This window comes from Nannobrachium achirus (genome assembly GCF_963921795.1).
Source record: "Nannobrachium achirus genome assembly, chromosome: 4".
In the NCBI taxonomy this organism is placed as follows: Eukaryota; Metazoa; Chordata; class Actinopteri; order Myctophiformes; family Myctophidae; genus Nannobrachium; species Nannobrachium achirus.
In genome coordinates this window covers 60,106,532-60,132,364 of record NC_137813.1, presented here as the reverse complement: position 1 = coordinate 60,132,364, position 25,833 = coordinate 60,106,532, and the positions used below count along the sequence as shown (strand labels likewise).

The 25,833-nt window shown below is 41.0% G+C and overlaps 5 protein-coding genes across 5 annotated transcripts in view; 1 reads left to right on the top strand and 4 right to left on the bottom strand.

The window, feature by feature from the left end:
• LOC308283916 (histone H1-like) overlaps positions 1 to 19,816 on the top strand; it is a gene marked incomplete at both ends in the record, with an annotated part of 183,577 nt that extends 163,761 nt beyond the window's left edge. The window contains one exon of the mRNA XM_080724432.1: positions 19,682 to 19,816. Coding sequence (XP_080580558.1) covers positions 19,682 to 19,816 — 135 coding nt within the window. The remainder of the gene's footprint in view (positions 1 to 19,681) is intronic.
• A 736-nt stretch (positions 19,817 to 20,552) lies between these two features.
• The window catches only part of LOC308283962 (histone H3.2), a gene marked incomplete at its 3' end in the record, with an annotated part of 144,177 nt that continues 138,896 nt past the window's right edge, over positions 20,553 to 25,833 (bottom strand). Inside the window, exon 2 of the mRNA XM_080724476.1 lies at positions 20,553 to 20,971. Within this exon, the coding sequence (XP_080580602.1) occupies positions 20,553 to 20,963 (411 nt within the window). The 5' untranslated portion in view covers positions 20,964 to 20,971. The remainder of the gene's footprint in view (positions 20,972 to 25,833) is intronic.
• On the bottom strand, positions 21,712 to 22,095 carry LOC308283941 (histone H2A-like; the record flags this gene model as incomplete). Its single annotated transcript, XM_080724455.1, has 1 exon — positions 21,712 to 22,095. One exon carries the CDS (start codon positions 22,093 to 22,095, stop codon positions 21,712 to 21,714), a length of 384 nt encoding a protein of 127 aa, XP_080580581.1.
• On the bottom strand, positions 23,064 to 23,669 carry LOC308283919 (histone H1-like; the record flags this gene model as incomplete). The annotated part of the gene is made up of 1 exon (XM_080724435.1): positions 23,064 to 23,669. One exon carries the CDS (start codon positions 23,667 to 23,669, stop codon positions 23,064 to 23,066), a length of 606 nt encoding a protein of 201 aa, XP_080580561.1.
• Positions 25,250 to 25,624, bottom strand: LOC308283945 (histone H2B-like; the record flags this gene model as incomplete). Its single annotated transcript, XM_080724459.1, has 1 exon — positions 25,250 to 25,624. The coding sequence occupies one exon, from the start codon at positions 25,622 to 25,624 to the stop codon at positions 25,250 to 25,252; it is 375 nt and encodes a 124-aa protein (XP_080580585.1).

Below are 25,833 nucleotides of genomic sequence, written 5' to 3'. Positions count from 1 at the left end.
ACTTGGAGAGGAGGTTCATAATGATTTCAAGGATTAAATAAAAAATAATAGTGTCATTTGGCCTCATGGTGGCGCTATAACAGCCCACTTTACGTTTTGGCCTGTAACTGTTGAACCGTAGGTCGGAAAATGAAAATTCTTTTTTCCCTGGATTCCTTGGGTCAAGACGCATCTCCCGATATAGGCCACGCCCATTTGCGCCTGGATAGATTTTCCGCCATCTTGAATTTTCTCCAAAACACACTTTTTGTTCCTTTTCCGACATATTTTCTTCAAATTGCACAAAAAACGGTACACATGATCTATGAACCCATGCAATGAACATACTCAAGGGATATTGCGATAGTCCATTACATTCGTTCGTAACGCGCTTCCAAAGTTAGCGGGAGGGGCCCGTTTTGCAAACAATAGCCATAAATCACAAACAAAAGGTCCAGTCAACACTGAATTTCAACCACAGATCGGGGGTGGCATACTCAACGATCCCCAAAAGCATTTCCAATTGGCCACATGGTGGCGCTATAACGGACCACTTGCCTCGTAACTCTTGAACCATAGGTCGGAGAATTAAAATTCTTTTTTCCCTGGATTCCTTGGGTCACGACGCATCTCTCCATATAGGACACGCCAATTTGCACATGGGAAGATTTTTCACCATTTCAAATTTTCTCCAAAACACACTTTTTGCATTTTTTCCTACATATTTTCTTCAAATGTCACAAAAATGGGTACACATGATCTACTAACCCATGCAATGAACATAGTCAAGGGATATGTCTATAGTCCATACCATTCGTTCGTAACGGGCTTCCAGAGTTAGCGGGAGGGGCCCGTTTCGCAAACGATAGCCATAAATCACAAACAATAGGTCGAGTCAACACTGAATTTCAACCACAGGTAGGGGGTGGCATACTCAACGAATCCCCAAAAGCATTTCCACTTCGACCCCTAGGGGGCGTCACAAACGCGCGAAACGTAACCGTTTCGTGCCAAAACGCGTTTTTCACAGGGACCGACCCTCTCACAACGAAACGCAGGCGACTCGGCGGACAATCTCACGGTCCGAACCGCCGCACAAGGTCGCGCATTCAGCGCGCTGCAGGCACACTTGTCAAAATTGACTCTGTCAATTCTAGTTTATTTATCTATCAGGCAGGCATATCAAGTATCAAAAAACTTCGGTTCCTTTCTACTCCTACATACTTAGTGAGAAAATGAAAATAAAAACATCAATGTGTTCAGTTTACAGTGGCGAAGTGTGCTATTACTTTTTACAGCAATCGGCCAAATGGTGGCGCTGTAGGAAGCCTTCGAAAGTGCGAACTTTGAACAGGTATAGCTCATGCTGTGTTTGAGGTACAGGCATGAAACCTGTATACACGTATGCGTCTCCTCATGCCGAACAACTTTTAGCCTCTGACTTTTGACCTCTGACCTTTAGATCTCCCACAATTCGGAATTATATGAAAAACAGTAAAAATCTATCTCCTCCTGGGTTTTTTTCGATACGCGCACAAAACTTTTTTCACATGAACTTTGGACCAATACGGTCAAACTAATCGCGGCGGATTTCTTTTAAAGTGAAATATAATTTTTTAATAATTCAATAAATATTGCAGTTTTATGCAAATTATTCTTCGGCCTCTAAATCATACATGCAAAGTTACACGTTCATGGCATTTGGCAAAGATGTAGAGGGTTAGTCAAGGTATCACTGAAACCAATTTTATTCCAATCGGCCAAAGGGGGGCGCTATACGAAGCGTCTGAAAATTCAAACTTCAAACGGGCATAAGTCATGACTCGTTTCGTTTGAAGACATGCAACTTGTTACACGCGTGCTTTGACTCAAGCGGAAGACATCTGTGTCGTTGTTAAGTAAGCTCCGCCCTTCGATTTTCCGCCACTTTGAGCAGTTTGTAAAACGCGTAAACCCGCTTTTATTCTGGAATTTTCGCGTCACGTGCACAAAACTTTTTTTACGTGAACTTTGGACCGATATCTAAAGATCTGTCAGATCGGATTTCTTTAACATTGAAACATGCTTTTTTAAATAATTCAAACAATATTGCATTTTTATGCAAATTATTCTTCTGCCTCTAAAACATACAAGCAAAGTCACATTTTCATGACAAAATAGTGTAGAGGGTTAGTTCAAATATCACTGAAACCAATCTTACCCCAAATGGCCAAAGGGGGGCGCTATATAATTTTGAGCAGTTTGTAAAACGCTTAAACCCGTTTTTATTCTAGGATTTTATTTGCAATTTGCATGAAACATTCTACACGCAATCTAAGGACCTTTATCTAACATGCCTATGAAGTGCACACAAAAAAATTATAAAATAATAATAATAAATATAGCTGCAAGCAGCGATAAAGTGTCCAAAGCCAAAAACACCTCAAATCATGAACACAGCCTGGGATGTGCGTGAAATCTTGCAAGCACATTCCCAATAGGTCAAGGAACAGATACCAACCTTCTCACATTGGCCTGTTATAGCGCCACCAGCGGGTCAACTTTTGCACAACACATTTTTGGAACAAAATGGACCAATCTTTGACGTCAGTAACGTCAAAGAGAGCACTGCCTGCGATCTTGACATTTTGTGCTTTTATAGCCATTGTTTTCTGGCTTGAAGCGAGCCCACAATTGTTTCGAAGGAACAATATTTTTCTAGTTGTGGGCTCGCCTATAAGGCGAGCACACTTTAGATATTGTACTGGTTTATTTATCTATCAGGCAGGCGGTCAGTAGACGGGAACTTCGGTTCCTTTCTACTCCTACATACTTAGTGAGAAAATGAAAATAAAAACATCAATGTGTTCAGTTTACAGTGGCGAAGTGTGCTATTATTTTCTATAGCAATCGGCCAAATGGTGGCGCTGTAGGAAGCCTTCGAAAGTGCAAACTTTGAACAGGTATAGCTCATGCTGTGTTTGAGGTACAGGCATGAAACCTGTATACACGTATGCGTCTCCTCATGCCGAACAACTTCTAGCCTCTGACTTTTGACCTCTGACCTTTAGATCTCCCACAATTTGGAATTATATGATAAACAGTAAAAATCTATCTCCTCCTGGAATTTTTGCGTTAAGCGTACAAAACTTTTTTCACATGAAATTTGAACCTATATCTACACAGGCTATGTGGTGAGAAGTTTGTACGTTAAATAATGATTTTTTAATAATTCAATCAATATTGCGGTTTTATGCAAATTATTCTTCGGCCTCTAAATCATACATGCAAAGTTACACGTTCATGGCATTTGGCAAAGATGTGGAGGGTTAGTCAAAGTATCACTGAAACCAATTTTATTCCAATCGGCCAAAGGGGGGCGCTACACGAAGCGTTTGAAAATTCAAACTTCAAACGGGCATAAGTCATGACTCGTTTCGTTTGAAGACATGCAACTTGTTACACGCGTGCTTTGACTCAAGCGGAAGACATCTGTGTCGTTGTTAAGTAAGCTCCACCCTTCGATTTTCCGCCATTTTGAGCAGTTTGTAAAACGCGTAAACCCGCTTTTATTCTGGAATTTTCGCTCCACGTGCACAAAACTTTTTTTACGTGAACTTTGGACCGATATCTAAAGATCTGTCAGATCGGATTTCTTTAAAATTGAAACATGCTTTTTTAAATAAATTCAATGAATATTGCAGTTTTATGCAAATTATTCTTCTGCCTCTAAATCATACATGCAAAGTAACATGTTCATGGCATTTGGCAAAGATGTAGAGTGTTAGTCCAAATATCACTAAAACCAATCTTACCCCAATTGGCCAAAGGGGGGCGCTATATCATTTTGAGCAGTTTGTGAAACGCTTAAACCCGTTAGGATTTTTTTTTGCAATTTGCATGAAACATTCTACACACAATCTAAGGACCTTTATCTAATATGCCTATGAAGTGCACACACACAAAAAAAATAATAATAATGAATATAGCTGCAAGCAGCGATAAAGTGGCCAAAGCCAAAAACACCTCAAATCATGAACACAGCCTGCAATGTGCGTGAAATCTTGCAAGCACATTCCCAATAGGTCAAGGAACAGATACCACCCTTCTTACATTGGCCTGTTATAGCGCCACCAGCGGGTCAACTTTTGCACAACACATTTTTGGAACAAAATGGACCAATCTTTGACGTCAGTAACGTCAAAGAGAGCACTGCCTGCGATCTTGACATTTTGTACTTTTATAGCCATTGTTTTCTGGCTTGAAGCGAGCCCACAATTGTTTCGAAGGAACAATATTTTTCTAGTGACAATATCTAACCGTCATATCAAGTTCTCCTCAAAACTTCGGTTCCTTTCTACTCCTACATACTCAGGCAGAAAATGAAAATAAAAACATCAATGAGTTCAGCTTACAGTGGCGAAGTGTGCTATTATTTTATACAGCAATCGGCCAAATGGTGGCGCTGTAGGAAGCCTTCGAAAGTGCGAACTTTGAACAGGTAGAGCTCATGCTCTGTTATACGTACAGCCATGAAACCTGTATACACGTATGCGTCTCCTCATGCCGAACAACTTTTACGCTCTGACTTTTGACCTTTGACCTTTAGATCCCCCAGAATTTTGAATTATATGAAAAACAGTAAAAATCTATCTCCTCCTGGGTTTCTTTCGTTACGCGCACGAAACTTTTTTCACATGAACTTTGGACCAATACGGTCAGATTGATCAACCAGATTTTTTTTAAAGTGAAATTTAATTTTTTAATCATTCAATCAATATTGCGGTTTTATGCAAATTATTCTTCGGCCTCTAAATCATACATGCAAAGTTACACGTTCATGGCAATTGGCAAAGATGTGGAGGGTTAGTCAAAGTATCACTGAAACCAATTTTATTCCAATCGGCCAAAGGGGGGCGCTATACGAAGCGTTTGAAAATTCAAACTTCAAACGGGCATAAGTCATGACTCGTTTCGTTTGAAGACATGCAACTTGTTACACGCGTGCTTTGACTCAAGCGGAAGACATCTGTGTCGTTGTTAAGTAAGCTCTGCCCTTCGATTTTCCGCAATTTTGAGCAGTTTGTAAAACGCGTAATCCCGCTTTTATTCTGGAACTTTCGCTCCACGTGCACAAAACTTTTTTTACGTGAACTTTGGACCGATATCTAAAGATCTGTCAGATCGGATTTCTTTAAAATTGAAACATGCTTTTTTAAATAAATTCAATGAATATTGCAGTTTTATGCAAATTATTCTTCTGCCTCTAAATCATACATGCAAAGTAACATGTTCATGGCATTTGGCAAAGATGTAGAGTGTTAGTCCAAATATCACTAAAACCAATCTTACCCCAATTGGCCAAAGGGGGGAGCTATATCATTTTGAGCAGTTTGTGAAACGCTTAAACCCGTTAGGATTTTTTTTTTGCAATTTGCATGAAACATTCTACACACAATCTAAGGACCTTTATCTAATATGCCTATGAAGTGCACACACACGAAAAAAATAAAATAATAATGAATATAGCTGCAAGCAGCGATAAAGTGGCCAAAGCCAAAAACACCTCAAATCATGAACACAGCCTGCAATGTGCGTGAAATCTTGCAAGCACATTCCCAATAGGTCAAGGAACAGATACCACCCTTCTTACATTGGCCTGTTATAGCGCCACCAGCGGGTCAACTTTTGCACAACACATTTTTGGAACAAAATGGACCAATCGTTGACGTCAGTAACGTCAAAGAGAGCACTGCCTGCGATCTTGACATTTTGTACTTTTATAGCCATTGTTTTCAGGCTTGAAGCGAGCCCACAATTGTTTCGAAGGAACAATATTTTTCTAGTTGTGGGCTCGCCTATAAGGCGAGCACACTTTAGATATTGTCATTATTTATCTATCAGGCAGGCAATCAACAGTAGACGGGATTTCGGTTCCTTTCTACTCCTACATACTTAGTGAGAAAATGAAAATAAAAACATCAATGTGTTCAGTTTACAGTGGCGAAGTGTGCTATTATTTTTTATAGCAATCGGCCAAATGGTGGCGCTGTAGGAAGCCTTCGAAAGTGCGAACTTTGAACAGGTATAGCTCATGCTGTGTTTTAGGTACAGCCATGAAACCTGTATACACGTATGCGTCTCCTCATGCCGAACAACTTTTACCCTCTAACTTTTGACCTCTGACCTTTAGGTCTCCCACAATTCGGAATTATATGAAAAACAGTAAAAATCTATCTCCTCCTGGGATTTTCGCGTCAAGTGCACAAAACTTTTTTCACATGAACTTTGGACCAATACGGTTAAACTAATCTCGGCGGATTTCTTTTAAAGTGAAATATAATTTTTTAATGATTCAATCAATATTGCGGTTTTATGCAAATTATTCTTCGGCCTCTAAATCATACATGCAAAGTTACACGTTCATGGCATTTGGCAAAGATGTGGAGGGTTAGTCAAAGTATCACTGAAACCAATTTTATTCCAATCGGCCAAAGGGGGGCGCTATACGAAGCGTCTGAAAATTCAAACTTCAAACGGGCATAAGTCATGACTCGTTTCGTTTGAAGACATGCAACTTGTTACACGTGTGCTTTGACTCAAGCGGAAGACATCTGTGTCGTTGTTAAGTAAGCTCCGCCCTTTAATTTTCCGCCATTTTGAGCAGTTTGTAAAACGCGTAAACCCGCTTTTATTCTGGAATTTTCGCGTCACGTGCACAAAACTTTTTTTACGTGAACTTTGGACCGATATCTAAAGATCTGTCAGATCGGATTTCTTTAACATTGAAACATGCTTTTTTAAATAATTCAAACAATATTGCATTTTTATGCAAATTATTCTTCTGCCTCTAAAACATACATGCAAAGTCACATTTTCATGACAAAATAGTGTAGAGGGTTAGTTCAAATATCACTGAAACCAATCTTACCCCAAATGGCCAAAGGGGGGCGCTATATAATTTTGAGCAGTTTGTAAAACGCTTAAACCCGTTTTTATTCTAGGATTTTTTTTTGCAATTTGCATGAAACATTCTACACGCAATCTAAGGACCTTTATCTAACATGCCTATGAAGTGCACACAAAAAAATTATAAAATAATAATAATAAATATAGCTGCAAGCAGCGATAAAGTGTCCAAAGCCAAAAACACCTCAAATCATGAACACAGCCTGGGATGTGCGTGAAATCTTGCAAGCACATTCCCAATAGGTCAAGGAACAGATACCAACCTTCTCACATTGGCCTGTTATAGCGCCACCAGCGGGTCAACTTTTGCACAACACATTTTTGGAACAAAATGGACCAATCTTTGACGTCAGTAACGTCAAAGAGAGCAATGCCTGCGATCTTGACATTTTGTGCTTTTATAGCCATTGTTTTCTGGCTTGAAGCGAGCCCACAATTGTTTCGAAGGAACAATATTTTTCTAGTGACAATATCTAACCGTCATATCAAGTTCTCCTCAAAACTTCGGTTCCTTTCTACTCCTACAAACTTAGACAGAAAATGAAAATAAAAACATCAATGTGTTCAGCTTACAGTGGCGAAGTGTGCTATTATTTTTTACAGCAATCGGCCAAATGGTGGCGCTGTAGGAAGCCTTCGAAAGTGCGAACTTTGAACAGATAGAGCTCATGCTCTGTTATACGTACAGTCATGAAACCTGTATACACCTATGCGTCTCCTCATGCCGAACAACTTTTACGCTCTGACTTTTGACCTCTGACCTTTAGATCCCCCAGAATTTTGAATTATATAAAAAACAGTAAAAATCTATCTCCTCCTGGGATTTTTGCGTTACGCGCACAAAACCTTTTTCACATGAACTTTGGACCAATACGGTCAAACTAGTCTCGGCGGATTTCTTTTAAAGTGAAATATAATTTTTTAATAATTCAATCAATATTGCGGTTTTATGCAAATTATTCTTCGGCCTCTAAATCATACATGCAAAGTTACACGTTCATGGCATTTGGCAAAGATGTGGAGGGTTAGTCAAAGTATCACTGAAACCAATTTTATTCCAATCGGCCAAAGGGGGGCGCTATAAGAAGCGTTTGAAAATTCAAACTTCAAACGGGCATAAGTCATGACTCGTTTCGTTTGAAGACATGCAACTTGTTACACGCGTGCTTTGACTCAAGCGGAAGACATCTGTGTCGTTGTTAAGTAAGCTCCGCCCTTCAATTTTCCGCCATTTTGAGCAGTTTGTAAAACGCGTAAACCCGCTTTTATTCTGGAATTTTCGCTCCACGTGCACAAAACTTTTTTTACGTGAACTTTGGACCGATAGCTAAAGATCTGTCAGATCGGATTTCTTTAAAATTGAAACATGCTTTTTTAAATAAATTCAATGAATATTGCAGTTTTATGCAAATTATTCTTCTGCCTCTAAATCATACATGCAAAGTAACATGTTCATGGCATTTGGCAAAGATGTAGAGTGTTAGTCCAAATATCACTAAAACCAATCTTACCCCAATTGGCCAAAGGGGGGCGCTATATCATTTTGAGCAGTTTGTGAAACGCTTAAACCCGTTAGGATTTTCTTTTTGCAATTTGCATGAAACATTCTACACACAATCTAAGGACCTTTATCTAATATGCATATGAAGTGCACACACACAAAAAAAATAAAATAATAATGAATATAGCTGCAAGCAGCGATAAAGTGGCCAAAGCCAAAAACACCTCAAATCATGAAAACAGCCTGCAATGTGCGTGAAATCTTGCAAGCACATTCCCAATAGGTCAAGGAACAGATACCACCCTTCTTACATTGGCCTGTTATAGCGCCACCAGCGGGTCAACTTTTGCACAACACATTTTTGGAACAAAATGGACCAATCTTTGACGTCAGTAACGTCAAAGAGAGCACTGCCTGCGATCTTGACATTTTGTACTTTTATAGCCATTGTTTTCTGGCTTGAAGCGAGCCCACAATTGTTTCGAAGGAACAATATTTTTCTAGTGACAATATCTAACCGTCATATCAAGTTCTCCTCAAAACTTCGGTTCCTTTCTACTCCTACATACTTACACAGAAAATGAAAATAAAAACATCAATGTGTTCAGCTTACAGTGGCGAAGTGTGCTATTATTTTTTACAGCAATCGGCCAAATGGTGGCGCTGTAGGAAGCCTTCGAAAGTGCGAACTTTGAACAGATAGAGTTCATGCTCTGTTATACGTACAGTAATGAAACCTGTATACACGTATGCGTCTCCTCATGCCGAACAACTTTTACGCTCTGACTTTTGACCTCTGACCTTTAGATCCCCCAGAATTTTGAATTATATAAAAAACAGTAAAAATCTATCTCCTCCTGGGATTTTTGCGTTACGCGCACAAAACCTTTTTCACATGAACTTTGGACCAATACGGTCAAACTAGTCTGGTCGGATTTCTTTTAAAGTGATTTTTTTTTTTTTAATAATTCAATCAATATTGCGGTTTTATGCAAATTATTCTTCGGCCTCTAAATCATACATGCAAAGTTACACGTTCATGGCATTTGGCAAAGATGTAGAGGGTTAGTCAAAGTATCACTGAAACCAATTTTATTCCAATCGGCCAAAGGGGGGCGCTATACGAAGCGTTTGAAAATTCAAACATTAAACGGGCATAAGTCATGCCTCGTTTCGTTTGAAGACATGCAACTTGCCTACACGCGTGCTTTGACTCGAGCGGAAGACATCTGTGTCTTTGTTGAGTAAGCTCCGCCCTTAGATTTTCCGCCACTTTGAGCAGTTTGTAAAACGCTTAAACCCGCTTTTATTCTGGAATTTTCGCGTCACGTCCACAAAACCTTTTTTACATGAACTTTGGACCAATATCTAAAGATCTGTCAGATCGGATTTTTTTTTTAAATTGAAACATGCTTTTTTAATAATTCAATGAATATTGCAGTTTTATGCAAATTATTCTTCTGCCTCTAAATCATACATGCAAAGTAACATGTTCATGGCATTTGGCAAAGATGTAGAGTGTTAGTCCAAATATCACTAAAACCAATCTTACCCCAATTGGCCAAAGGGGGGCGCTATATCATTTTGAGCAGTTTGTGAAACGCTTAAACCGTTAGGATTTTTTTAGCAATTTGCATGATACATTCTACACACAATCTAAGGACCTTTATCTAATATGCCTATGAAGTGCGCACACACAAAAAAAAAAAAATAATAATAAATATAGCTGCAAGCAGCGATAAAGTGGCCAAAGCCAAAAACACCTCAAATCATGAACACAGCCTGCAATGTGCGTGAAATCTTGCAAGCACATTCCCAATAGGTCAAGGAACAAATACCACCCTTCTCACATTGGCCTGTTATAGCGCCACCAGCGGGTCAACTTTTGTACAACACATTTTTGGAACAATATGGACCGATCTTTGACGTCAGTAACGTCAAAGAGAGCACTGCCTGCAATCTTGACATTTTGTACTTTTATAGCCATTGTTTTCTGGCTTGAAGCGAGCCCACAATTGTTTCGAAGGAACAATATTTTTCTAGTGACAATATCTAACCGTCATATCAAGTTCTCCTCAAAACTTCGGTTCCTTTCTACTCCTACATACTTACACAGAAAATGAAAATAAAAACATCAATGTGTTCAGCTTACAGTGGCGAAGTGTGCTATTATTTTTTACAGCAATCGGCCAAATGGTGGCGCTGTAGGAAGCCTTCGAAAGTGCGAACTTTGAACAGATAGAGCTCATGCTCTGTTATACGTACAGTAATGAAACCTGTATACACGTATGCGTCTCCTCATGCCGAACAACTTTTACGCTCTGACTTTTGACCTCTGACCTTTAGATCCCCCAGAATTTTGAATTATATAAAAAACAGTAAAAATCTATCTCCTCCTGGGATTTTTGCGTTACGCGCACAAAACCTTTTTCACATGAACTTTGGACCAATACGGTCAAACTAGTCTGGTCGGATTTCTTTTAAAGTGATTTTTTTTTTTTTAATAATTCAATCAATATTGCGGTTTTATGCAAATTATTCTTCGGCCTCTAAATCATACATGCAAAGTTACACGTTCATGGCATTTGGCAAAGATGTAGAGGGTTAGTCAAAGTATCACTGAAACCAATTTTATTCCAATCGGCCAAAGGGGGGCGCTATACGAAGCGTTTGAAAATTCAAACATTAAACGGGCATAAGTCATGCCTCGTTTCGTTTGAAGACATGCAACTTGCCTACACGCGTGCTTTGACTCGAGCGGAAGACATCTGTGTCTTTGTTGAGTAAGCTCCGCCCTTAGATTTTCCGCCACTTTGAGCAGTTTGTAAAACGCTTAAACCCGCTTTTATTCTGGAATTTTCGCGTCACGTCCACAAAACCTTTTTTACATGAACTTTGGACCAATATCTAAAGATCTGTCAGATCGGATTTTTTTTTTAAATTGAAACATGCTTTTTTAATAATTCAATGAATATTGCAGTTTTATGCAAATTATTCTTCTGCCTCTAAATCATACATGCAAAGTAACATGTTCATGGCATTTGGCAAAGATGTAGAGTGTTAGTCCAAATATCACTAAAACCAATCTTACCCCAATTGGCCAAAGGGGGGCGCTATATCATTTTGAGCAGTTTGTGAAACGCTTAAACCGTTAGGATTTTTTTAGCAATTTGAATGATACATTCTACACACAATCTAAGGACCTTTATCTAATATGCCTATGAAGTGCGCACACACAAAAAAAAAATAATAATAATAAATATAGCTGCAAGCAGCGATAAAGTGGCCAAAGCCAAAAACACCTCAAATCATGAACACAGCCTGCAATGTGCGTGAAATCTTGCAAGCACATTCCCAATAGGTCAAGGAACAAATACCACCCTTCTCACATTGGCCTGTTATAGCGCCACCAGCGGGTCAACTTTTGTACAACACATTTTTGGAACAATATGGACCGATCTTTGACGTCAGTAACGTCAAAGAGAGCACTGCCTGCAATCTTGACATTTTGTACTTTTATAGCCATTGTTTTCTGGCTTGAAGCGAGCCCACAATTGTTTCGAAGGAACAATATTTTTCTAGTTATTTCTATACTAGTCATACTAGTCAGTGCAAGTATCAAAAACTTCGGTTCCTTTCTACTCCTACATACTTAGTGAGAAAATGAAAATAAAAACATCAATGTGTTCAGTTTACAGTGGCGAAGTGTGCTATTACTTTTTACAGCAATCGGCCAAATGGTGGCGCTGTAGGAAGCCTTCGAAAGTGCGAACTTTGAACAGGTATAGCTCATGCTGTGTTTGAGGTACAGGCATGAAACCTGTATACACGTATGCGTCTCCTCATGCCGAACAACTTTTAGGCTCTGACTTTTGACCTCTGACCTTTAGATCTCCCACAATTTGGAATTATATGATAAACAGTAAAAATCTATCTCCTCCTGGGATTTTCGCGATACGCGCATGAAACTTTTTTCACATGAACTTTGGACCAATACGGTCAAACTAATCTCGGCGGATTTCTTTTAAAGTGAAATATAATGTTTTAATAGTTCAATCAATATTGCGGTTTTATGCAAATTATTCTTCGGCCTCTAAATCATACATGCAAAGTTACACGTTCATGGCATTTGGCAAAGATGTGGAGGGTTAGTCAAAGTATCACTGAAACCAATTTTATTCCAATCGGCCAAAGGGGGGCGCTATACGAAGCGTCTGAAAATTCAAACTTCAAACGGGCATAAGTCATGACTCGTTTCGTTTGAAGACATGCAACTTGTTACACGCGTGCTTTGACTCAAGCGGAAGACATCTGTGTCGTTGTTAAGTAAGCTCCGCCCTTCGATTTTCCGCCACTTTGAGCAGTTTGTAAAACGCGTAAACCCGCTTTTATTCTGGAATTTTCGCGTCACGTGCACAAAACTTTTTTTACGTGAACTTTGGACCGATGTCTAAAGATCTGTCAGATCGGATTTCTTTAACATTGAAACATGCTTTTTTAAATAATTCAAACAATATTGCATTTTTATGCAAATTATTCTTCTGCCTCTAAAACATACAAGCAAAGTCACATTTTCATGACAAAATAGTGTAGAGGGTTAGTTCAAATATCACTGAAACCAATCTTACCCCAAATGGCCAAAGGGGGGCGCTATATAATTTTGAGCAGTTTGTAAAACGCTTAAACCCGTTTTTATTCTAGGATTTTTTTTGCAATTTGCATGAAACATTCTACACGCAATCTAAGGACCTTTATCTAACATGCCTATGAAGTGCACACAAAAAAATTATAAAATAATAATAATAAATATAGCTGCAAGCAGCGATAAAGTGTCCAAAGCCAAAAACACCTCAAATCATGAACACAGCCTGGGATGTGCGTGAAATCTTGCAAGCACATTCCCAATAGGTCAAGGAACAGATACCAACCTTCTCACATTGGCCTGTTATAGCGCCACCAGCGGGTCAACTTTTGCACAACACATTTTTGGAACAAAATGGACCAATCTTTGACGTCAGTAACGTCAAAGAGAGCACTGCCTGCGATCTTGACATTTTGTGCTTTTATAGCCATTGTTTTCTGGCTTGAAGCGAGCCCACAATTGTTTCGAAGGAACAATATTTTTCTAGTTTATCTATCAGTCAGTCAGTCAGTCAGTCAGACAGACAGTAGACGGGAACTTCGGTTCCTTTCTACTCCTACATACTTAGTGAGAAAATGAAAATAAAAACATCAATGTGTTCAGTTTACAGTGGCGAAGTGCGCTATTATTTTTTATAGCAATCGGCCAAATGGTGGCGCTGCACGAAGCCTTCGAAAGTGCGAACTTTGAACAGGTATAGCTCATGCTGTGTTTGAGTTACAGTCATGAAACCTGTATACACTTATGCGTCTCCTCATGCCGAACAACTTTTACCCTCTAACTTTTGACCTCTGACCTTTAGGTCTCCCACAATTCGGAATTATATGAAAAACAGTAAAAATCTATCTCCTCCTGGGTTTTTTTCGATACGCGCACAAAACTTTTTTCACATGAACTTTGGACCAATACGGTCAAACTAATCTCGGCGGATTTCTTTTAAAGTGAAATGTAATTTTTTAATAATTCTATCAATATTGCGGTTTTATGCAAATTATTCTTCTGCCTCTAAATCATACATGCAAAGTTACACGTTCATGGCATTTGGCAAAGATGTGGAGGGTGAGTCAAAGTATCACTGAAACCAATTTTATTTCAATCGGCCAAAGGGGGGCGCTATACGAAGCGTCTGAAAATTCAAACTTCAAACGGCCATAAGTCATGACTCGTTTCGTTTGAAGACATGCAACTTGTTACACGCGTGCTTTGACTCAAGCGGAAGACATCTGTGTCGTTGTTAAGTAAGCTCCACCCTTCAATTTTCCGCCATTTTGAGCAGTTTGTAAAACGTGTAAACCCGCTTTTATTCTGGAATTTTCGCGTCACGTGCACAAAACTTTTTTTACGTGAACTTTGGACCGATATCTAAAGATCTGTCAGATCGGATTTCTTTAACATTGAAACATGCTTTTTTAAATAATTCAAACAATATTGCATTTTTATGCAAATTATTCTTCTGCCTCTAAAACATACATGCAAAGTCACATTTTCATGACAAAATAGTGTAGAGGGTTAGTTCAAATATCACTGAAACCAATCTTACCCCAAATGGCCAAAGGGGGGCGCTATATCATTTTGAGCAGTTTGTAAAACGCTTAAACCCGTTTTTATTCTAGGATGTTTTTTGCAATTTGCATGAAACATTCTACACGCAATCTAAGGACCTTTATCTAACATGCCTATGAAGTGCACACAAAAGAATTATAAAATAATAATAATAAATATAGCTGCAAGCAGCGATAAAGTGTCCAAAGCCAAAAACACCTCAAATCATGAACACAGCCTGGGATGTGCGTGAAATCTTGCAAGCACATTCCCAATAGGTCAAGGAACAGATACCAACCTTCTCACATTGGCCTGTTATAGCGCCACCAGCGGGTCAACTTTTGCACAACACATTTTTGGAACAAAATGGACAAACTTTGATGTCAGTAACGTCAAAGAGAGCACTGCCTGCGATCTTGACATTTTGTGCTTTTATAGCCATTGTTTTCTGGCTTGAAGCGAGCCCACAATTGTTTCGAAGGAACAATATTTTTCTAGTTTAGTCTTATTGCTGGCACATTAACAGAACGGGTACACATTATTGTGTATCATTATTTTATGCTTTAACTATTGAAAAATAGCAGATATACAAGCTCACAGCGAGTGCCGCGCTGCGAGCTTGTAGATCTGCTATTTTTGAAAAATCATGAACATTAGAATTTTGACCCGATTCTATAAGTGTCTTTTGAATCCTTCTAAGGTTTTTTGAAAAAACTTTTCCATGTCAGCAATCTGGCTAGCCATCGTCAAAGAAAAGGTCCTTTTCACTTAACTGGAGCTCAGATAGTCTGTTCTTGAGAGACTAGACTACTACGTCAGTGGTTCTCAAACCTTTTCATGTGAAGGACTCCCAAAATGATATTTATTTGGCCACGGACCCCCATTCAACATATTTAGTTCCAGGGACCCCCCAGAAGCAAAATTTGAGTTACAAACGTTCACTTTGAAAATACATATATTCAAAGATTTGCACACATTTTCACGACTTCTTCAAAAATAGCAGATCTACAAGCGAGCTTGTATATCTGCTATTTTTCACTGGTTAAAGCATTCAATAGTTCTAGGCCTAAATGGGTTAAGGGAAATATTTGATCGTGCTTTACTACTTAAAGCAGAACGTTTTACAGAAACCTTCTAACCTGGGCTGATCCTCTAATGTAGATATTTCTGATCATGTCCTGCCTTGTTGTCACTCCTAGTGAGAATCATAGTGTCCTAAATCCTGCCTCCTCCTGCGTTTTCATCAGTAGCCTACCACTGTGCCACCGTTTCCGAGCTGAGATGCTACATTGTATGGTAGATCACTAGACTGTTATGAAATACATACCGGTATGTCCATTATATCTGTTGTGTCTGGCTGCTGTGATTATTATTATTATTATATGACTTTATTATTGAACTCTTGTCATTCATGATTTTATGGTCATTTCAATCTTTGTTCCCATTTAATGGAATACTGACCGGTTCATTGATCAATTTTGGTGATATAGTGGTCCAGGTGATGGGAGGAAGGTACCAATGATCTAGTGTGGGTTGTTAACTACTGCATGTACAGTAGTATGCATGATTTGAACATGCAACCTAAACGTACTTGTTTATCACAGTAGTGCAATAAAACCTTTTTTTGAGCGGTGGTCTCGCCACTCCTGTATTTGGCTTTCGTTATCTGTGGCTGGCCGTGTCTGTAGCCTGCCATACCTCTCCTGACTACACACACACACACACACACACACACACACACACACACACACACACACACACACAGCAAGGGGTCAATCGGTCAGGGGCCATTGAGGTCAACACAAGCCCAGAAGAGACCAGACCAGAGACACACACGCACGCACGCTTGAACACACGCACGCTTGAACACACACACACACACACACACACACACACACACACACACACACACACACACACACACACACACACACACACACCTCCCACACACACACATAGAAATTTCACTAGCCCTTTAGAGAGTTGGATTAGATCATTTTAAGGTATTTGTACTTAATAGTTTTACTTCTACTACATATACCTCAACCCCTGCATGTACCTCAAGGTGCCCAGGCCTCCACCGCTCAGTTCACACAGGTGTGATTTAGAGATCATGGCAGCAGTGGGTGTAGAGCAGACCTGGGCATTGTACGGCCCGGGGGCCGCATGCAGCCCTTTGGTTCACTCTGACCGGCCCGTGTACAAATTAAACACACATTTTACCTCATGCATGGACTAAAGCTGCATTGCTTTTATTTTTTTAGTCACGTACATATGGACGCAATGTGTGCGTGATCATTGGATGTTGTCTCAATAACAAGCAGGTAGTCAGACTGGTCACATGTCAAGACGACCTGCCTTACCTTACCCATCAAAATGGCTAAAGTGGCTAAGGGTCGATTCACACTCTTATAAAGAGCCTAACTTATTTTATTTTTGGCACTGACCAGACCCAAATATGGGTTTCCCTCCCGGTTCGGGAGAGCATCAACCGACTGAACTCGGCTCAGCGGTGATGCAGAAATGTAGTGACCTCCCGACTTAATTTCGGTACTCAGCGGTGTCTTCTCATTAATTCAGCCCGGCTCCAAGTTCATATGTTCGGCTGTAAAGCCAAGGAAACAGCGGTCGTTTGGGAGGGAGACACGTGCTGCAGAATTATGAAACAAAGATACGGGTAGAGAACATAATGTAAGTGTCAGAGCAACAGTAAAATTAATCTATTATATAAAGACAACATACAGTAAATAGTGCATTTACGGTATATAGCGTCTGTTATGTATTTTGTTATGGTTAATATCATCCTTTTATCAAGTCATATTGATAGTTAGATATGAATTATGATACATAATTATATGATTCATTTATTAGGTTATATTATGGACTAATGTCTGAATTTACAATATAGGAGACCATGTTTTGGTTGTACTGTAGTTCAAGCTAGTGGATTACAGGTCATGGTGACTGACTACGAGATCATGTTTTGGTTATACTGTATCTCTGTCTGCTTGTTATGATAATGGGAACGACTCAATGAGTCCCACGATCTAACTGTCATAATCTGTATTCTTTATATACTGTATGTTAACTTCCATCTTTGGGAGAGAGAATTAGCAAGCTGCCACTAGGATGGTATGCTCACTGTTTTGTCTCTTTGTCTGAGTCTCTTCAATACAGCGATGTATTGATTGTCCTTTGGCTCGTCTCTGTCTTATTTTGGTTATGGATTTATCCATATCCATATTTATTTAAGTTATTAATTAATATTATCCAGCAGCGTCTTTATCCAAGGTGCTTTACATTCACCCATTCACACAAACATTCATACACCGCAGAGGAAAGTGGACACCATGCAAAGCACCAACCTGCTCACCGGGAGCAACTAGGGGTGATTTTGCAGCAGTTTGAGGCTGAGCCTTGACTTTGACATGAGATCAAGTCCCCAGGAAGCAGCTCGCCACCGAGGCCCAATCGTTTAGGGCCAACAGCTCTTTTAAGAGCCAATGATCTACTTACTTAAAGAGATCTTTTCCACGGCAAAATCTCACCCAGCTGGCCCATTGATATGTGGGCTGTATCTCAAGTCTGCAAACCATATAGAAGAAAGATCATTACACACCATACATTGTTCATGCAATAACAATCTAGCTGTCTCAAACAACCTAATAGCAGACCCTTTTGACATAGCGTAAGTTTAAAGTGTGTGGGGTGCCAGTCTTGCGCCTATTCACAAATACTTAGCTCTGAACGTGTGATACGGGAATATTCAATGTCATAGAACCGGCAGCATTTGCATTTTGGAATGTATTGTCTAATCAGTCACAATTTCTTGGCTATATGCATGTTCATAACGTGATTGTGTCAGTGTATTATTTTCATCAGTTCCAAATCATTTCAGTGTGCACAGTATGCATACTTGAATAAATATAAATCATAAATGTAAGTGTGAAATGAACTATAACGTGTCAGGTTTCTTATGATTATTAACAAAACAAGAGCTTAGCAGAGTCAGATAAATGACCAGTGTCCTCTCTCATAAGTGTCCATGCCACAGGGCAGGCCAACATCAGTGCTGTGTTTGCCGACACTGGAAAGCTTCAGTTTTAAAACAAAAAGCTTTGCCACAGACGACCTGTTTTACTTTTATTTCAAAGCCAGCCATCAAATCTTGCTCTGCGGCAAATATGAAACTGGTTGTTCTATATTAAAAGTATTTTAAAAGCCAAATGACGGGGAAAAGATGGCAAACTACTCTCCTTGTAGTGGTGTATATGTGAGCTTTTTAACGTCTCCAAACAAAACACAGGAGCACTCGGCACTCCACATGATTTTATTATGAAGTGAAACGTGTCTGCTATGTGCTCCATTTGTTATTTGACTTCAATATATTTTTCAGTCTGTATTTTATCTGTTTTAAGTTGTAGAGAAAACACAAGTGTCCCAGTATTCTGCAGCACACAGAGCACTGCCCTAGTGGGTTGAGACTACATGGTTCTCACAAATCCTTTAAGTCCCACCCCCTCCTCCTCTCTCACCATCAGTCTCTCTCTACGCAGACTTTAGTTCAGTGCATCTGAAATACGATACTGAAGAGAATGGCAGAAGTCGCCCCAGCTCCAGCTGCCGCCGCCCCGGCCAAAGCAGTAAAGAAGAAGGCCGCCGCTAAACCCAAGAAGGACGGTCCCAGCGTCCAGGATCTCATCGTCAACGCTGTGACCGCTTCCAAGGAGCGGAGCGGTGTTTCTCTGGCCGCCCTCAAGAAGGCTCTGGCCGCCGGTGGCGTCGACGTGGACAAGAAGAAGGTCATCGTTAAGAACACTGTAAAGAGGCTGGTAGCAAACGGCACCCTGCTTCAGACCAAGGGGACCGGTGCTTCTGGGTCTTTCAAGCTCAACAAGAAGGCTGAAAAGAAAGCAGTCAAAGCCAAGAAGCCTGCAGCCAAGAAACCCGCCGCGGCAAAGAAATCTCCCAAGAAGGCGGCAGCCAAGAAGCCCGCAGCCGCTAAAAAATCTCCCAAGAAGGCAAAGAAGCCTGCAGCTGCAAAGAAAGCTGTAGCCAAGAGCCCCAAGAAGGCTACCAAAAGTCCAAAGAAAGTGAAGAAACCCGCTGCCGCTAAGAAAACACCAGCAAAGAAGGCAGCCAAACCCAAGGCAGCAAAGCCCAAGGCGGCGAAACCCAAGAAGGCAGCCGCCAAGAAGAAGTAAACAGCCTCACAACAACCAGTTTAACACAAAGGCTCTTTTAAGAGCCACCCACAACTTTGATAAAGAGTTCCTATATTGTCTTGGTGCTGCCATTCAGGATCGATCAATTATGTGATTAGTTGTCATCAGTGAGAACTTGTATTAATTGATTAAGGTCCGTGTCGTAATAGAACTATGCAAAATGTCTAAATTAATTTAAGGCAACAAATGGGGCTACAGCCCAGCTAAAATACAATTAATGTATTTAATTACATGTTAACTAATGGTAGTTTGGAAGTTACATTTTATTTTCACAATCGGAATATAACTCCGTATTAATCTAGCAATATTTTCAGTTTTCTCTTTGCTATGACAATGCTTAATCTAATATGCATTTATGCATTATATTTTACTCCACTAGGAATTATTGACATGACATGCCTGACGTGTTCTTTAATCATTTGCCTCCAATAGATAGGACCACTTTTTATGCAAACGGTTAGTTTTCCATGGCCAATTGGCCATCTTGTTCAATATTTTGTAGAGAAATTATGCTGGTTGGTAAATGTGTTTAACAGTTCGTGTAAAATAAGATAGATTTGCCTTGCGAGCGTGCTACACGTCCCTGCGTAATATTGCACGTGTGTGAATAGTGTTTGATTCTACCCTAATACGAAGCAGGGAATTATTGCTCTTCAAACAATACATTTGGTGGCTCTTAAAAGAGCCGTTTTGGGGTTTGACAGTGACGGAAAGATTAAGCACGTTCTCCACGGATACGACGGGCCAGCTGGATGTCTTTGGGCATGATGGTCACCCTCTTGGCGTGGATGGCGCACAGATTGGTATCCTCGAACAGACCGACCAGATAAGCCTCGGCCGACTCCTGCAGAGCCATGACGGCGGAGCTCTGGAAGCGCAGGTCGGTCTTGAAGTCCTGGGCGATCTCCCTCACCAGGCGCTGGAAGGGCAGCTTGCGGATCAGCAGCTCGGTGGATTTCTGGTAGCGACGGATCTCCCTCAGAGCCACTGTACCAGGGCGGTAACGGTGAGGCTTCTTCACTCCACCGGTTGCCGGCGCGCTCTTACGAGCTGCCTTGGTGGCGAGCTGCTTCCTGGGCGCTTTACCGCCGGTGGATTTGCGAGCGGTCTGCTTGGTTCTTGCCATGGCTTCTTCTGGCTTAGTTGAATTCAGAACGTGTAAACAGCGCAAACGGCTGCCTTTTATTAGTGTCTGCAAGACGCCGTCATTCTATGATTGGTCAGTCGTCAGGAACCTCCTTCTTTGGGGAGGTACCATAAGTCACTTTCTACCGATTGGTGGGGAACACTTCACACTGGAGCTGCTGTAATAGATAATACTATGGAATACCACTTTCCAGCAAACTGAAAATACATTGTGTGTCATATGAGATGAGAAGAAACAAACATGTCTACTTGAGTGACAAAACAACACTTGACACAAGGATGCTTTGATGTATAAAGAGTATGTATGCATAATAGTAAAATCATACTCCAATTAATTTTTCCAATTATATCAATGTGCTCAAAGATCTGCCATCATGGACCATGTATTATGTTTTTTTTTTAATAGAAAGTCAATTAATCCTACAATTAAATACACCAATATAAACCGTTATGCCCAGTTATATTGAATTGTTGACTGAGAAGGCATCTTGTCTCAATATTTAACACGAATGTAATTAATGTTGGATAAATTATCAGCTTTCAATGCTGAATTAACTGAGGCACAATCCATGCAATGTACATGTATTGTATTGCCTACAAATGCTCATGACAAAATGAGCTTATATGAAATGTACATGTTTAAGTAATGGGGAAAATCTCTTTAAATTGAAACAGTGGGTGGCTCTTAAAAGAGCCTTTGTGGGGTTTGTCAAACGAATGAAGCAGGTTTATTTCTTGGCGGCTTTCTCGGTCTTCTTGGGCAGCAGAACAGCCTGGATGTTGGGCAGAACACCGCCCTGAGCGATAGTCACTCCACCCAGCAGCTTGTTGAGCTCCTCGTCGTTGCGGACGGCCAGCTGGAGGTGACGGGGAATGATACGAGTCTTCTTGTTGTCCCTGGCAGCGTTTCCAGCCAGCTCCAGGATCTCAGCGGTCAGGTACTCGAGCACAGCCGCCAGATAGACGGGAGCGCCGGCGCCGACACGCTGAGCATAGTTGCCTTTACGTAGCAGCCTGTGGACACGACCCACGGGGAACTGGAGCCCAGCACGGGATGAGCGGGTCTTTGCCTTCGCCCTGGCCTTTCCGCCGGTCTTCCCTCTTCCTGACATCGTGTAGGTTATTTCTGGAGTAGTAGCTCGAAGAAATGTGCTGGTTGAGAGCCGCGCGAGACCTTTTATATCTTCGACTAAAGAAAGGAAAGTGGAGTCTGTGTGCGGGTTGAGTGTGTTTGAGCTCCCCTCCAATCAGCATCATCGTCCTCCCTATGGCTCCTCCCAGAGCCCTGCCCCCTGTCTAAAAACTTTGCGTTCATCCCCAAAGAAGGAGGTTCCTCTGAGTCTGAGGACGTAAGGGAGGACAGGCAGACCCCCCCCCCCCCCCCCCCCCACACACACACACACACACACACACACACAATTCAATCCCCTATTCGTTTTTAGTCACAGCAGTTTACAGTAATATTACTAGTCAACTCTTCTTATCGACATGATGAGTCTTTCTCTGTGTTTTATTTATTTTCTTATACTATCTAAATTGTATTGAGGAAAAAATAGTGCTATTTTGTTTATACCCTGTATAAAATGACACAATGCAACATAAAGTAGCTCTGTTTATACCCTCTCCAGCGGTATATATGTTCCCCATTTTCATCTGTTTATATTTTATTTTTGACACTTGCTTTGGTGATATAAACGTATGTTTTCTCATGCCAATAAAGCTCATTTGAATTGATGTATATCCAATCCCTATGCTATATGATGTGTAATGGTACTTACTATTCATGTCGTGTTGAACCAAAAGGTCGTTAGGTTTAACACAATATCAGGGGTGGTGGGTGGGTTTGCAAGCATGTGAGGAAAAGGCAAGGAAAAAGTGATTTGGATTAGAACACAGGTCAGCTACGATGTTTAACGTTTAACCTTGTAATACATTAAATGTATTTTAGCAGGGGCCATTTGTCTCATCTCACATGTGACCGTGGTCCGTGGTGCATAAGTACAATTGAGGATACTCTTATAAAATTCAGGTGGTTGGCTCTTAAAAGAGCCTTTGTGGGTATAAATGTGGAACTGACAGTTTACTTCTTTTTGGGGGCTGCTTTCTTCGCTGCCTTAGGTTTGGCAACCTTCTTGGCGGGAGATTTCTTGGCTGCTGCGGGCTTCTTCGCCACTTTCTTGGGACTCTTTGTTGCCTTCTTCGGGCTTTTTGCTGCTACTTTCTTGGCAGCAGGCTTCTTGGCTTTCTTCGGTGATTTCTTGGCGGCTGCGGGCTTCTTTGCTGCAACCTTCTTGGGCTTCTTTGCCGCGGCGGGTTTCTTGGCGGCAGCGGGCTTCTTTGCTTTGACGGCTTTCTTAGCTGCAGGCTTCTTCGCCTTCACCGCTTCAGCCTTCTTGTTCATTTTGAAAGAACCAGACGCACCGGTGCCTTTGAGCTGGACCAGGGTGCCTTTAGCGACCAGGCTCTTGACGGCGATCTTAACGCGGGCCTTGTTCTTCTCCACATCGTATCCACCGGCAGCCAGAGCCTTCTTGACCGCAGCCAGGGACACACCGCTCCGCTCCTTGGAGGCGGACACGGCCTTGACGACCAGCTCAGCGACACTGGGGCCGGTCTTCTTGGGTCGTGGTGCTGCCTTCTTCTTGGCTGCTTTGGCCGGAGCTGGAGCTGGAGCGACTTCTGCCATTATAGTAATTTAGTCCTGTCTTCTCGAAACTTGATACTGACAAACTGACAGTGAACGCGCTGAAGGGGCTGGTCTTAAACACCACATGAGAACCATGTAGACTCAACCCACAGGGTCAGTGCTCTGTGTGCTGCAGAATACTGAGACAGTTGTGTTTTCTCCTCAACAAAAAACACATAAAACACAAGTGAATAAAAGTTTTTAAGTCAAAAGAACAAGTGGAGCAGATAGCAGACTAGTTTCACGTCCTAATAAAATCATGTAAAGCCCTGGGGACTCCTGAGTTTTGTTTTGGGACGTTTATAACCTCTCTACATGGAGAGATGTTGACCAACTTTCCTTTGTTATTTCTCTTTTAAAATATGTCCAACATACATTACCCTGGCAAATATTCACTGCACAGCAAGGGGAGATGTCTGGCAATGTATTACAAGTAAAACAAGTAATCTGTGTCAAAGTGTTTTGTTTTAAAATCATCATTTCCCAGTGTCTGCAAGCACACCTGTCCAGTGGCATGGCAACTTATGAGAGGACACTGTGGTCATAAGCTCTTGTTTTGTTATTATTCATTTTGACTCATTTCACACCTGTAATTATTGAAGAAAGTCCAATTATATATTGTTTTCCAATGGTGCCATTTACAACGAAATACATAGGTCAAACACACAAGACACAATTGAATTGTGTATGTAGGTTTATACTCAAATTGTATGATATGTCTATACGTGTGTATAGGCCTACGCGTGTAAGTAAGGGACCACGATAGCAGTGTTGTTTGTGGATGTAGCAAAACGAATTTGTCAATATACATACAGTATAGCCTATATATTATGTTTTTTCACCCCCAAATCCATGGTTGTATGTCAAGGCACTTTTGTAGCGTTGTAGCCAGGCCTTGGCTTGTAGGCTGAGTTTCACACTGCACAGTGCAAGTGGCCAAGAGGGGTCTGGGGACCACTCCCCAGCAAAATAAGTTAATATAGCATCACAATTATTTTAACCACTTGCATACTTTGACTATCAAAAAATTTGGCAACGTCACTTTTTCTTGTTTTGTTTTTTTCTCTATCAGTTTGGGGGTAATCTACACAACATATAGGATATATTATACACACCATGATCAGTGCTTATGGATTCGACCTCACTACAAGCTAAAAAGAATATTTAGGTCAGATCAGAGGCTACTATCATGCTCATACTTGTTGACTGTCCGTAATAAATAAAATAAAAAAGAAGAAGAAAAGTATTACATTTGCATATGAATGAGTTTTTTCGAACATAAAAACATTTGCATGTCAATGTCAAGAACAACCACAGTGCAACACAAACTCAGTGCCATGAGCTAAATTCAGTACTACTGGCCTTAGAATACTAGACAAATCAGTTTACGATAGGGGTGTCCTGTATTTTGCAAGTGTAAAGGCTAACACACTACAGATACTGCATTTAAAAGCTCAATTGAAGCCCCTTTTGTAATACAAGCGGTCATAATTTAAGTCGACAGTAAAAGGTTAATCTCTTTTCTTGAAAAGATGGGTGGTCCTTAAAAGGACCGTTGTGTTTAGAGCAGGCAGGACAGCTTACTTGGAGCTGGTGTACTTGGTGACAGCCTTGGTGCCCTCAGACACGGCGTGCTTGGCCAGCTCACCGGGGAGCAGCAGGCGGACGGCGGTCTGAATCTCCCTGGATGAGATGGTGGAGCGCTTGTTGTAGTGAGCCAGACGAGAGGCTTCACCGGCGATGCGCTCGAAGATGTCGTTGACAAAGGAGTTCATGATGCCCATGGCCTTGGAAGAGATACCGGTGTCAGGGTGGACCTGCTTCAGGACCTTGTACACGTAGATGGCATAGCTCTCCTTCCTGGACTTTCTGCGCTTCTTGCCGCCCTTTGCGGCGGTCTTGGAGACGGCTTTCTTGGAGCCCTTCTTGGGCGCTGGCTTCGCTACCTCAGGCATTTTGCTCTTTCTCTAGTAGATACTGAAGAAGGATTGACTCCCCATGCGGCTTAGCACCCTTATTTATACCAACCCCATGTAAATGAAGGGTACACATCCCTGCACAGGATTGGGTGATTCTGCCACAAGGAGGGAGGTGTCTTAGTTTCTGCAAAATGTTTTACCGCCCAGCCCTACAACATGCTCTATTGTCCCTCAAAATGAGCGGG